The sequence below is a fragment of the Rhipicephalus microplus genome, chromosome 10 (genome assembly GCF_043290135.1).
Source record: "Rhipicephalus microplus isolate Deutch F79 chromosome 10, USDA_Rmic, whole genome shotgun sequence".
In the NCBI taxonomy this organism is placed as follows: Eukaryota; Metazoa; Arthropoda; class Arachnida; order Ixodida; family Ixodidae; genus Rhipicephalus; species Rhipicephalus microplus.
The window spans coordinates 45,288,325-45,302,924 of record NC_134709.1 but is presented as its reverse complement, the minus strand read 5'-3'; the positions used below and the strand labels follow the sequence as shown (position 1 = coordinate 45,302,924).

The 14,600-nt window shown below is 44.8% G+C and overlaps 2 protein-coding genes across 6 annotated transcripts in view; both read left to right on the top strand.

The window, feature by feature from the left end:
* Lk6 (MAPK interacting serine/threonine Lk6 kinase) overlaps nucleotides 1–5,201 on the top strand; it is a 163,095-nt gene extending 157,894 nt beyond the window's left edge. For all 3 annotated transcript variants that reach the window (XM_037431915.2, XM_075875598.1, XM_037431914.2), the window contains 2 exons: nucleotides 797–1,302; nucleotides 1,934–5,201. In XM_037431915.2, the coding sequence (XP_037287812.2) occupies nucleotides 797–1,302; nucleotides 1,934–2,189 (762 nt within the window). In that variant the 3' untranslated portion in view covers nucleotides 2,190–5,201. The remainder of the gene's footprint in view (nucleotides 1–796; nucleotides 1,303–1,933) is intronic.
* A 4,800-nt stretch (nucleotides 5,202–10,001) lies between these two features.
* scaf6 (SR-related CTD associated factor 6) overlaps nucleotides 10,002–14,600 on the top strand; it is a 42,846-nt gene continuing 38,247 nt past the window's right edge. For all 3 annotated transcript variants that reach the window (XM_075875594.1, XM_075875595.1, XM_075875593.1), the window contains exons 1-2: nucleotides 10,002–10,160; nucleotides 11,012–11,182. In XM_075875594.1, coding sequence (XP_075731709.1) covers nucleotides 10,124–10,160; nucleotides 11,012–11,182 — 208 coding nt within the window. In that variant the 5' untranslated portion in view covers nucleotides 10,002–10,123. The remainder of the gene's footprint in view (nucleotides 10,161–11,011; nucleotides 11,183–14,600) is intronic.

The window sequence follows — 14,600 nt, the reverse complement described above, 5'->3', positions numbered from 1 at the left end:
CAACGGCTGCTTCACTGTTAATGATGCACTAATTTCCTGGCTGTGTCTTGATGAAGAAAATTCAAACTAAGAATATAATTTAACCGTAGCTAATGGAAGCTATCGCTCTCCTGTATATTGAGTAGCTGTAACATTTGACTTCGTTTGTATCGAAAGGCATGCTACTAATGGTACTGCAGTCACTTCTAGCATCCGATATCCATGAGATGGCAGATACAGTCGAATGGGGCATTTAATTCCAAAGGGAACTACAGGCCATGGTAGGAAGGTGAACGAGGTGCTTGCTCCAAAGCATGAACAGTTTGCGCAACAATGCTCTTGTTGGTGCCCACCGATGTGTTTGCATTAATAATAAACTGCTGCAAGGCTGCATTGTAATGGGGTGAAGCATACCAATGTGGAAGGGGAAGTCTTGCTGAGAAGTCTGCTACCTACGGCATACGTATCTCGTGTTAAACTACTATTATGTCCAACTACTTGGAATCCCTTCAGATTTAGTACATTCAGATTTGGCTGCATATGTCCTGCTGTAGCAAAGCTGTGCGCTTGTTATTATCGTAAATGAAAATCTTATAAAGAATTTCGCCCAAGCTCACTTGCCCAAACGTTGTCTTCAGCGACATTTTATCTTCATGGGCTTCTCCACACTTCAAACCTCCTCCTTTTGAAGTGCTGTGCTACTTGCCATAAACGATGGATCTAACATTCAGTGCCCATTTGTCAGCCGATGGAGGGGCATGGCTTTAAAATCTCAATGAGCCCATATTTTTTTTTTTTGCTTTCTTTGACTGTGCAGATCTGGCCCGTAAAGATCTGCGACCTCGACTTGGGTTCTGGTGTGGTGTTGCTGCCGGGCAACGAGGCAACGCCGCCCACAACGCCCGAGCTGCAAACGCCTGTCGGCTCGGCCGAGTTCATGGCGCCCGAGGTGGTCGGGGCATTTGTGGGCGAGGCGCACACTTACGACAAGCGCTGTGACCTCTGGAGCCTGGGTGTCATCATCTACATCCTGCTGTGCGGCTACCCGCCGTTTTATGGACGCTGTGGCAGCAGCTGCGGCTGGGAGCGTGGAGAGTTTTGCCAGGCTTGCCAGGACCAGCTGTTCACCTCGATCCAGGAGGGCTGGTATGACTTCCCCGACCGTGACTGGGCCAGCATTTCAGACGAGGCCAAGGACCTCATTTCGCACCTCCTCGTCAAGGATGCCAGCCAGCGCTACACGGCTGAGGAAGTCCTCGCCCATCCCTGGGTGGCCCACGGTGGGCCCAGTACTGCCCTGCACACCCCTTCGATCATTCGCAGGTTAGCAGAACCTCTCGCGGTGACCAGACCACTCTTCTTGCATTATTTGCTGCGTAGAGCTGCACGGAGAAAGAAACCAGTGTTTGGAATTGACAGAAGAGCAAATGAATAAATTGGCTGTAATGTTGAAGAACATTCTCAAAATAACTTATGTGGTCAGTCATTGGGAACCCGGCAGAGTTGCAATTGACGCTTTGGAGGTACTGTGCATTTCGAAACGTTAGCCGAGACTGCTTTTGTTGACAAGAGTGGAAATAGCAGATTCTACCTCAAATTGAATAGAGATGCTTATAACATGGCAGACCACAATAAGTGCTGTTACTTCACTTGGTCCCTTATTTGTGATGCATTACTGTTGAGGCTATTCACTTTGATAGTGCAAAGTACAAGGCTATGCAAAGCGAGTTTGGTGAATGCACTGATTGCTGACCCTTCGACTATCGAAAATTTTTCATTGAAACTTACAAGCAAACTTGTAACAAATGATCAGCACTATGCTCTCGGATTCGGAAAAATTTTAAAGTAGGGTTTCCTTCAGTTAGGTGTCAATTTAAGGTTTGTGCATATCGGGCTTCTTTCATTTCTGCTCTTGTATTCATTCTCTATTGCTGCTCTTTATGCCTGTTTTCAGGAACAACAGTGCTCGCGACCTTGCCGCATTCGCTGAGAGTGCCAATGCGGTCAAGCGGCTGGTCCAACACCAGATGGCTTGGAGCATGGAGCTGCGCTGTGGCCCGCCCCGTTCACTGGACACCCCCGATCCATCTCCTCCAACTGGCGGCTTTGGCCTCTCCCCTCCCGGGGAGTCGAAGCTCGCCCAACGCCGTCGCGCTGGCCGTTCTCTGAGCCTGCGCAGCTCAGTCGAGTCCATCTCTCTCTCTGGCTGACTTTTGCTTTTTCCCTCTACCCTCTCTTTTTTTTCTGCCTTTTCTTCCTGTTCCTGTTGCCTTTTTTTCTCCAGTCTGTCTTACTTGCTATCCCCACTCTAGCCCCTCCTTGAGCCATGGACTGTAAAGAAGTCCCTCAAAAACTCCTGTTTAAAAGGGTGTTCGCAAAACTTCCTTTTAGAGGAGAGCACCCCTTCAGAGGGTAATCCCAACATGCCCCGGACTCTGTGAAGAACTTCACGTCCTTGTTTTTTGCCTACCTCAACCTCTTTAAAGAGACAGTGTAAAGCTGCGCCTTCTTCCAGGGTTCATTTGGACTGCAACTGGCATTTGAGTGCTCGAGTTGTGCGTTGTCAGCAACCGCAAAACTGTATGTGAACAATCATCTGTGAACTGGCTCGGTTGTGACGACGAAGTGTTGTTGCTCCTCAACGAGAACTGCGACGGCCGAGGATTTTTCTCTTCCTTCGAGATCAGTCGGTGCCGTCCCACGTCGAGTCGTCATTGTCATTTCTGTGACAGACTGCCTTTGGAAGTGTCAACCTTGGTGTCAAGCCAGCTCGCCATTACGCATCGGAGGGCTTAATGCGTCGGTGCTCGGAACTTCAGCTGCAGTGCAGAAGGCTCCCGGAAAAAAGTAGCTGCTTTAGTTTTCTGGAAGGGTCTCGTGAAAGTATCACCAGAGAAGGGGGGGGGGGGGAGAGGCTGGTGAGTACGGAATCGAGACCGCTTCACCCTATCAGCGACCCGCTCCGTGGTCAAATTTTGGGGAAAAGGAAAAAAGGTTGTGTGCAGTGCTTTTAGAGTTTCTTCTGGCCTGGCTCCATCCTCCCTTAATTTTTCGCTGCCCACCTCCTTTTGCCACCCACCGCAAAACAGTCTCTCTGTCTCACTCTCGAGTTTTCTGGTTGTGTGAAACGAGGAGTGAAGGTGGGGAAGGTTGTGTGCGACAATGCAGCAAACTTGGAGGCTTTTCTGTGTACTTAACCAGCCATCTTTTTAGTTTTTCAGATAAAAAAAATGGCAATGTGTGCATAACCACTTAACTGTCTGCCAGATGAAGGGTTACCTCTGTTAAAAAAGAAAAAAAAAAAGTGCACAGGACTGTTTGAACAGGGTTCGCTGTTGGTTCGTCACAACCTCCCTGTATAGATGGAACCTGCAAGTGCTGTCCTGAGAGGAAAACAAAAAAAAACAAAAAAAACCAAAAAAGTTTATTTTCTTCGATGTCAGAAGTGATAATGTAACGCTATAGTGTGCCTCAATGCAGTCTCTCATGGACCGCGCTTTTTTTTTTCCTTGTGTAGCCTAACCGTGGGTTTTTTGGAAGGCATCGTTGGTTCTTGCTACGGTTATACTTTGCTCTTTTGCTGGCCCTTGTTTCTATTCTTCTCGTTGTCTCACTTTTTCTGCCAATTCTGTTGTACCTGTGTAGAACCGTGGCGTGCCAGACTAATTCCAGCGTGCGATTTATCTTGCTTAGTCTTCTACACGCCTCTTTGATGTGTGGCGGTCTATTCTAGTGGTGGTGCACGTCGCAAGTCGCTCGTGTCAGCCGAAAGCCGTGAACTGCTGCTTTTCTTCCCGAGCTTTTCTTCCCGAACTCTATTTTTTTTAATTTGATCCGAACGTCTTTGTTCGTACTTTTTTACCGTTTATTTATGATGTAGTTGTTCAGTTTCCTGCAAAATAAAATGGGAAGAAAAGAAGGCTTTAAGAATAACGCATTGCGCCCATCGCTCAAGGAAGATCATGTGCGTCATGTTCCATTACTCATTGTCACCCTTTTCTTCCATTCTTTTTTTTTTTCTCCCGAGGATGGGTAGTCTTCGAGTCATAACAAATCATTCTCAGTCATCTCTTTCCTTTTCCCAGTTATATATTAATTTTTTTGTAAAGATTTACAAAACATCTTCTTGAAGGGGGAGCAAAATTAGTCCTCTTTATTTCTCTCACAGTAATTATTACGTTGAAAAATACCCCTTCCAAAGTCGTCTACCTTGCTCTACAAGTCTTCGAGGTTTATAGAAGCGGTGCCTTCGTGTTGGGAATCTTTTTTCCTAAACAGGTTCATCCAGATGTTCTTGTCTGTTCTTGTCGGAACTGATGCCTGGAACAGCTGTCGTGATTTATGCCTTAATGAGCTTTATTATCCTCGAACCCAACGCCATTTTCTAGTGTGCCCGTTCTCTCTCTTCTTTTTTTTTTTCTTTTACATGATTCCATATTTCGTTGGCATCCGCACGAGTTCTCTCCATGTTCTTGAGAGAGAACTTGGAACGCTGTTCCTTGTCCCCACTCCTTCTGAAAACCTTGTCCAGTCCGTGTCAACTACTGCTGTTACTACTGGAAATTGTCGTCCATGTATCTGTGATAAGCTTTAAAAAACCTTTTTTTTTTCTTTTCTTTTGAAGAAAATGTTCTTCGATTACTTCGATCGCAATGAATGCTGCTGTAGTGCCAAAATTTGAAGCGTGGTTATAAAACAAATCGGTTTTCGTTGCATGTCGCTAGGATCTTGCAAGCATGTGAGTGAATACCGTTTTGTTTCTCCTAGATTGTGACATGTTCAAACAAGCACACACATACACAAGATGATGGTAATAAGGCGAAAATCTTGCTGCACAGTTTTACAAAATGTAAACATTGCTGCTTGTACACGTTTCCAATCGTATATATACATATATGTACACACACTCTGTACACTGTACTATTGTCATTGCAGACTGCGGTCCTGTCACATTGATAGGGAAACGTGGTGTTGTGCATTTTTTTTCGTTGTTTTCGGCTCCATTTTTTTTTCTTTTCTTATGTAGCTGGAGAAAAAACGTTTCTGTGCTTCCGGATCAAAATTGTCATGTTATCACAACTCTTTCTTCAGAATGTACACGCATCCCATGTGGGTATGAAAAAAAAAAGTACAAAGTTTATTGTTTGATTTTTCTTTGTGTTGATATAATGACAGAGAATTGTGAAAAATAAAAAAAAAAAATCTTTCGACCAATGCGAAAACTGTGTCCTGTGTCTTTCGTCTGTCTCGGCACAGTTTCGAGTTGAGACTATCAAGAACAGACAAATGAAGTCGGTGCTTTCGTAGTCTGCTGTTTGAGGGTATACCAATTTAGTATTCTGTTACAGCTTCTAGAACTTGAGGCATTAAAGATAATGGGAAGCTCTTGTAATGTGACTAAGTGAAGCTTAGTCGCATTATGGGTTTAGCATTGTTTGATCGCATTGGCTGCAGCGGAATTTATGCATTGATGAGCGGTGCTTAAGAACTCGTTACACGGAAACTGAAGGGTCTGCGTTGGTATCGGTTTTGGGGATAGAACCAAGGGATTAATTAGTATTAGTAACGTCATTCATGATAAAATTATAAAAACATGGGTTCAATCTGGAGTTGAACCCACACTTGGTGCTTGGCAGTTGAACATTGTACTGTAGAGCCTCGCCAGTTTCTTAAGCTGCTTCAGAAAAAAGACCTCAAATCTGCATTCTGTCGACTAAAAAAATCTCAACTGGTGCAATATTGTGTGGCATAAGCGTATCGGAATTGGGAACCCGAGTTGGTGCTCGGTTTGATGCTGCTCATTCATTACAGAGCATGGGTCATAATTTTATCAGCCACATGGAAAGTTTGCCGCTATGTTGATGTGCATACCGATTCACCGGAACTTGAAAAATGGTGCTGAATCATTACATAGCGGGTAGTTCAGAACTGTATTTGCAGTAGGTCCAAGTAAAAAAAAATTCATCCAGACCATTTGGATATTTTCAATTGGACCCCATTGAAACCAATTGGACATTTCCAATTGTAACCAATTAGAAGTTTACTATTGTGTTTTGGGACACCAATTGGAAAGTTCCAAAGGGTTTAATGGGTCATCCTATTAGGTTTGAATGGGCCTAAACGACATAATGAATTGGTGATACAATAAATATCAAAATGGATTCACACTAGCTGGTGAACCCAGTTCACTCATTTGAAATAACATGGAGTTTCTATCGGATTTATCAATTGTGTTGAGCGGCGGGCGCGTCGAAGACGATTGCGCTCGGCTTTCTTGGCTCGCGTCTCGTCGGTGTTACCCAAGCGCCGTCTGCCTTCTCGAACGCGATCGGACGCATGCACGGACGGATGGACGAACGGATGCTTCGCCCCACTCGTCATTCACTCTGTGGATATGCTGTAATTTTTTTTTTTACTAAGTAGCCCTGGGAGAGTTGACAACTTCGGGTGTTGTGCCCAGACCACGGAGGAAGAGTAAACAGGAGGGGAAACTCGACTCCTTTCCGCACCGCGATTGTGTCACCTCCTGGGCGGCAAACGTCGTGACAGCGCCACCTACAGAAGCGCAGCCGAACTGCCGCGCCGGAGCAGCAGAAGCGAGAAGCGTGGTTCCAGCTCTTGTCGTCTGCTTGCACGCTTACTCTCGCCCCTCAATGTATTAGTGTACAGCTGAGATACACTCGCTAAGCGAGACGGCGAATCGGTACGACGAGTTTTCGCTAAGCCAGCCAGATCGCCCTAATTGGGAGATAGACCGTACCGCGATAGTCTCGCGAAGTTGTCCAGAAGCACTAAAAAGGTTAATTTTCACTCTTTCACCTTCGCATGCGAGAGTAGGAACATTAATTGTGGGAACATGGCCTACAATAAGCTTTTCATATTAAAGAAAAAAAAAATTAAAAATAGAAACGAAAAAAAAAACAGAAAAACATTTTTCTCGTGTGTCTGCTCTCTTCCGAAGCTTGTTTTATGTTGGAACTTCCTGAAATCCAATCGTTCACGCCTAGCTGCAACAACCAATCACGTAAAACTGAGAAAAACGCCGTTTTCGTGATGTAGCTTAGCTGAAAGTTTGGAGGTTGGTAAAAATATTCGCCGAAGACTTCTGTCTCGTGACGGGTATCCTCTACCTTCGCTCGTTTGGCGCTGCTTTTATCGGTAATTTCAGTGATATTCTGGCCAGTTCTTGGCTTCATTTCTGGGCACGAGTAAGTAAAACCTCCGCTCAAGTATTGACGGCACCGCTTCAGCGAGACACAAGATCTTTGGCAGGTCTGTAAAATTAAACTTGGAGTAGTGTCGTGCCTGCGGACCGTTCGGCTGCAAAAATTATTCCTCTTCATATAGCCCTCGCCCATTCTTGCCACTGTTCTTGGTCAGACGGAGCGTTGAAAAGTCAAACTTTTTCTTTTCTTTTTTTGACGCATAATTGATTCACAGCTCGAGAAAGTCTCTGCTCATGTTCAAATCGATTGCCGTCTGCTCAAACGTGCTTCACCAATGTCCTGTCTTTCTTTCGCACACAGTTGTTCTGCATGACACTGTTATATCGAAGAACGTGCAAAATATCCCTTGTCAAGCTACACAATGGGTGATTTTAGACACGCGCCTAGCTACGATTACAGATCGTCTGTATTTTTTTTTATTTGCCCCGCCGCGGTGGTCTAGTGACTGAGGTACTCGGCTGCTGACCTGCAGGTTGCTGGTTCGAATCCCGGCTGCGGCGGCTGCATTTCCGATGGAGGCGGAAATGTTGTAGGCCCGTGTGCTCAAATTTGGGGGCACGTTAAAGAACCCCAGGTGGTCGAAATATCCGGGGCCCTCCACTACGGCGTCTCTCATAATCATATGGTGGTTTTGAACGTTAAACCCCACATATCAATCAATGTTTTTTTTTTTTTTTAATTCTGCCACTTCATTTCTTTCGTTGTCCGCAAAGCAACTGATCGAACGATATAATTTTAAAAAAATGCTGGCACTAAGACGTTCTGCTTACTTTATTTTGTTTTAGCAAACCGCACCGGCGAAAAACTTGCATAGCTGCGTCCAGTAGGATAGTGGAGTCGGTGAGAAGCAGATCTAGCAGACGACATTCGAGTGCGTCGGAGACCGCGTGGGCGCGTACTGTCCTCCCGCGGCGGGAAACGAATACTTCTGTGCGTCGCCGCAAGGATCGCTGCGCGCACGTAGTTCGCTAGAGTTACTTACTGCATATATGGCTCTAGCCACCATACTGCATACTTTAAAGGTAGCATATGGAGTAACTCTAGTAGTTAGCCAACCTCCTCTCCCAAGGTGACATTATCGCGACGCATGCTCGCGCTGGGCCGGAGTTTCCCCTCCTGTCTTTCTTGCTCCATGAATCGGACATTCCTTCCCTTGCAGCATGACAAACTTTGGGCAGTCCAGCTGGCTGAAGACACTGCCAAGACCCAAGGTATGACCACCGGCCGAGAAAGCTTGGCTCCAGTAGGGACTAGTCTCCCGACACCCGCCTCTCTTGACCCAAGCAAGGACAAAAAATAAAGTTTTGTTTCTCTCTCTCTTAGCAGCTGTAACCGAGAAGCAAATTGCAAGCAAATGAGTAAGCGCAATTGTGTTTGATAACACCATCACGCTCGAGTCGTAAAGGTGAAGCATAATCGGCATGCAAGCTTATGCCTGAATATCAAGCTACTGCAAGAGACCTGTAACATATATGCATGCCTATGGGTTCTTTCCCTCTTTTGCCTTCTATATATCATATCAAGTCCTGCTGCTCATAGGTGGCCAACCAATGATGCGCCACACAATTGATATTTTCCTTAGGCAGGCAGTTACCTGATCATTGCACAACTAAAGTTTGGTATAACAAATTATTGGATATAACGATCATTGCTAAACTTGATGCACTGGGGTTGCTTAAAATTTGCTGTAACCTTTTGTTCTCAAGGTAGTGCACTCACGTTGACGGTGTGGCGAAGGTGTCTTGGCGACAATAAATGAGTGTTGCTGCTTTCCTACGTCATTGGCCTGCCTACACCAAGAGGAGGGGGGAGGAGGGAAGTATGGGCATAAGGTCCCTAGATGAAAAAACTTCACCTAGGGACCTTAGCAGTGCAGAGCTTGTAGCGCCATCTTTCGGGCTCCTTGCAAAGCAGAACATTATTGGGCAGCAGATAGTTCTGGAGTTCGCTCGCCTAAAGTATTGTTGCGCCGTGCATTTACATTATAAAATGATGATAGTGACGCTATTCCTTTCGTATCGGGCGGGCACTCTGTGACACCCTAGCCAATGATAAGGTTTTATTGCGTCATCTGATGGCACCACCGCATTTCATCTCGTAGCGGCTGGTTATGTCATCTTCATTGTGCGAGTCCTTCCCTCAGCTGCCGTGCAGGCAACGAGGATGCGGTGGGATCACAAAAAACAATTTCTTTGAGCCAAATGTTGATCACTTGAGAGAAGAAAAAAAATACGGTTTAGTTCTCTGCTATGGTTCTCAGCATGTGTTTTTATGTGCGCACGATCCCGATACTCTGCTTTCGTCTGATTGTGGCAGGTTAGGTAAATTAGGTCCACACAAAATTCTCCACTCGAGGTCGAAGAAAACGGCTGTATTTTCTTGCCCTGAAAGTCCAGCACTGCCACAAGTACACGATTTTACGACTGCGCCCGATGCAAGATGGTGAACCTTCTCAGTAGTGTCATCGCCAGACTCGCCGTGTCAACGCATCACAGTTTTATCAACAGTAATGTCCAACAACTATTAGGTATTTAGCAAAATATATAGATCAATATAAACAAAACAAAAATCATTATCAACAAGCAGTTGATGATGATGATAAAAACTAACGTTTACAACATACAGCTTGTCGTGGTTACCATAAACTGTAGCCGTAACTGCAACCCTCTGTAAGATCACCAGAAATTTTATTTCACTGACAATTACGTCACAGGCGATAACTTCTCGAACGTAACTCTCGCGGCCGCTAAACGTTATTAGACTGAGCTGCCAAATCTAGCGGAATATGACTACAATGTGTGGCCACCCGGGAGCGCAGCATTTGCGGGTTTAGAGTGCACTAGAATAGCGGGTTGTTGAGTGTGTTTGTGCGATGTGACCGGTGGAAGCTGTAAATATTCGCGTTGTAGTGCCCTTTGATGCCAATCAACATGGAAATGCCTGTTGCCCCTCCGGGTAAGCTAACGAACGCGCCATTTCTTTCGTACCCGCGCACTTCGGGCGGATGCAACGCCAAGCGCTTCACCCTCGTTGGCGTCGCACGTTTCGTCCTCACGGTGTGCCGCCGATCGCCTGATGACGTCCGGCTCGTTGAAAACAAAACCTCATCGAGGGTGTCGTTGGGGTCCGCGTTGATGCTGTAGACCGGTAATCTTCCTCACTATCCGATCTAATTGCGTCCCGGGAACTACGCCGTCTAATCCGCTGAACTTCGGTAGCATAACACTGCAGGCATTGGCAGCCACTTAGCGCGCTGTCGCGGGATTCTGAGCAATCCGCTTATCACTGTGCTGCGGTTTAATAAAGCCTTCATACCCACTGTGCGCTGAAGTGTCTCAAGCGGTTTAAGTTGCGCGGCTGACCTAAGCGTTACCCAATTTACAATCGTAACTACCGGCGTGAACCAGCTACGCGGCAACGTGCGAGCTTGCTGCGGTCGATTCGCAAGTTCGCTGTTGAAGCCTTTCTAGTTCAACGATGTCTACCCCTGAAATCTCGGGATCGAACACGACTGCATTTTCGATGTAGGCGATTACGCTTGAAACGCGTGTACATACTTAGATCTAGGTGCACGTCAAAGAACCCCAGGCAGTCGAAATTTGCGGAGCCATCCACTGCGACATACCTCATAATCATATCGTGGTTTAGAGTCGTTAAACCCCAATAATTTTGGTTTATATTGTATAATACCGCAGAAGCTTGGTCGCCGCGCCGTGTGGTTTTGCAAATACCGCGTAGCCTGATGATTGCCTGCATCGTCTCGTGAAACGCGGTGCTAATCGCCCCGACCGCGTTTCGTTTCCCAGACCAAGAGCTGCGCAACATAATTGACAAACTGGCCCAGTTTGTTGCCCGAAATGGCCCGGAGTTTGAACAGATGACCAAGCAGAAACAGAAAGACAACCCCAAGTTCTCCTTCCTGTTCGGCGGCGAATACTACGCCTACTACAAGCACCAGGTTGCCGCGCAACAGAATTGTGAGTGAAATGACCTTTCGTTTCTTGCACTTGTTCAACGTCGTCTGCAAGGTTTCCCTGTTTCATCGGGCCCTGCGAAGTGTGTGGCCTGGAACCTTTCTTGCACACATGTGTACATTTTAGCTTTCACCTTAATGACGTATTCATGGAACATATTTCTTTAAACACTTCAACCAATGAACACATTGCTCGAAACACCTCAACCGAAAGGCCACTTGGACCGCCTAGCCGCTTGCTGGGAAAAATTTGGTTTGCTGAAAAACCTATAAACAAACAATCAAAACAGCAATTTTCAGTTTAAATGTAACAATTAGGCATAAGCTGCACCAGTTTTATGTTTGTGGAAAAATGAGCCACCTCCTAAAAAAATATTGCTGTGAAAGAACGCTCGTTAACATACTTTAAAATCCCGAGAAAGTGCCCCCCTTACGGTGAAGGATAATCTGACAAGATTCGAAAGGACTTTCTTGGTCATGAATTGAAGTTCAACATGGTGGCGGAAGAGCTGCTAAAAATAAGGAATTCGTGCCTGCACATCTCCGATAGGTTTTCAAATGTGCATGCATTCACTATTTTAAGTCGTCATTGCCAGGTGTATGAAAACTATAAATGAAACAGCAAAAATGGTGGGTGTAGAGGAGGTAGCGCATATTTGAAATGCCCTTGTAGGGGAGGGGGGCACAGCTCCGGTAGGGGTGCTTGCTCTGGATTTTATGGTATACCTTGCATGTGACGGCAGACACGCAGCCTCCGATGCTCTGATGTGATGGCTATGGAACAAAATCAGTGTATCAGTGCCACAGAACACTGCTAGTGTGTGTGCAAGAACTTGTAGCAGAAGCACTATGTGCTGCAATGTGACTTGAGCAGCAATCCTATTACTGCTGTAGCGTGTACGAGGACTTGCAGTAGAATCCTCCATGTCTGATCGCGGCAAATTAAGGTTTCCCATGTCGGTGGCACTCTAACACGGCGGCTGAGAGGACGGCGGCGCAAGCCATGTGTAGGAACACACAGAAGAAGACAGCACCTGCAACCATAAATATACTGGACACGGTAGTCCGTGTCGAAATTGCCGTCTGCACCTTCTTGTGGTGAGCTGTCTGCTATCAAGAGCTCTACCTTGGCAGTAATGTCACCCGAGCAGTGCTTTCAGCAGCAGATGGCTCACCTCTTGGTGACACTGACAGCTACATTGACACAAGCTTCTATGCTTCCTATAATTTCACTCACAAGTGTAGTTTTGTTAGAAAACAATAAAAATTTTCACAATATAATGTATTAAACTAGTATGTCTGATGCTGCGTCCAGAATTTCAGTAGCAACTTGTGTTGTTCAAAAATGACATTACAGACATTCTTCGTTGTTTGTAATAGCGGGATGGCATGAGCCGATTGGATATAGGTTCTCACAAAATGCCGGTGAAACTGATTCGCTTAAGCATCTTTCATAGCCCTGCTTGCATCCAACTTCAGATCAAGGACTTTGAATACTCGCTTTCTAATGAATTTTTGGAACAGCCTAAAAGGAAGGTATGCAGTTGAGTACTGTGGGATTGGGAGAGCCGAAGAACTGCTTGCACAAGTTGAACATTGTTATCCCAGTGGAGCAGCCGTTGCGACCTTCAGAGTTCTCGATTCGAGCAAACGAAACTAAATTAAAGGTATGGCTTGACAGGAGGATCCTGCTGTGTTCTTCTGTGTACTCGTTTTCACTGATTGCAGCACCTAACTTTTCAGTGTAATGATTGGTATGCACAATTGCTTGATATCATCACATCATGTTGCTTCACAACTGGCTGCTAAATATAAGGCCTGCTTGGATCTGAATGTTGTAGTCAAAGTTACATTGGTATTGACGTGAATCGAAGGTAGTGGAAGCAAAAAAAGTATGTGCATTCCTTAGCCCAAAATTGTCACATTTCATTCCGCAAGGACTGTACAAAGCAGTAGTTGCAGTGTCTGAAAACAGCTGTTACGGTGTATGCATCTCCTCGAATTTCGGAAATGTGTGCATCACTTGAGTGTACTTTAATAAAGTCATAACGAAACGTTCTGGCCAACTGTTCCTTGCTGCTATTGCTTCGTTTGTCATCTTAACCTTCTCTGTGCTGTTTGCTAGCCTGGCTTGCTGGGCACCTTTTAGCTTGATGTGTGGGAGAAAATCACAGCCTGTCAAACAAGTTTTTGATTAATGGCATTTTGGGCTTATCTATTGGTCTATGCATGTTAAAAATAACATTCCAAGGTTTCATAATGAAAAATAATATAAATCACTGCTCCAATTACTGTCATTGTGCATCCAGTTATTGTTCTCGCGTCGGGTAAGCTGTACTTGAGGACTACTTACCGGCTATGTGGCTTTAAACAGTTTTAAAAAGGCATCTGCACATTTTTAGGTAAATAAGATTGCACGTGTGCTTGGGTCTCCTTACTGATTAGTAAAGTTTATCTTTTCTTTGTCACTTTATAACGAACTTGCTCGCAATTGAAGAGGCCTTTTTTTATAAAAGCTAGTAATTTAAGTGACATTTCGTCACATAATTGTCAAACCATCTGAGCATGTTTATAAAAATAAAGAGTTTCGATGTTATATTGCAATCATTAATAGGATGAGCAGTCTACAAGACATTTTTCTGTTTGCAAGTGAAATCCACATTGTGAAATACAAAAGAAGAAGAAGAAGTACTTGGTGGAATGAATAGGCTAAAGAAGAAGAAGAAGCTGTAGTTCTTTTCCCTTTGTGAATGTGCACTTGCAAGCTTCTGATTTTTGTGTGCTAGTAGCCCTCACCTATCTGAGGATGTCTTTTGGACAATCATGTAAGCATCTTGAGACATTTTTTGTGCAACATTCTGCATGTGTGAGGGACGGATGAGAATTGTCAACCATGTAGGCCTGAGCATTTCAGTCAACTCATATTCTGCTTAGCACTGAAATGTACTTTTGTTTCTGGGATTGAATTTAGGGTAACATTTTTTTACCTTTTTTTAATATATTTGGCTGCCCAGCTTTGCAGAGAACATAGCTTTTGTAGTTGAATTGTTGATACACCTGTTATTTCTCTTTTCTCATTCTTAAGTGGGCAATACTTCCAATTTGCTTGATTGTTTTGTATTGAAACATAAGATTGACAGAGCATTATAATGGCATCTATGAAAAACCAACATTATTAAATCTCATTATTTAAAGTAGGTATAGTTTCAATGGCTTTTGTTTCTAGCTTGTTACGTCTGGATTTTTAGATATGACACTCAGGGTTTAGAGTTAACTTGACTGGAAAAATATTTGTTTATTGTGGAATCGTGTCCCTCTGACTTGTCTGTGGTTTAAACAGGTTTAAACATTTGTATCTACGAATCTCGTCACAGTATTTTAGTGAATATTAATAGAGTATCACTGTGAGAGCATTAAAGAGC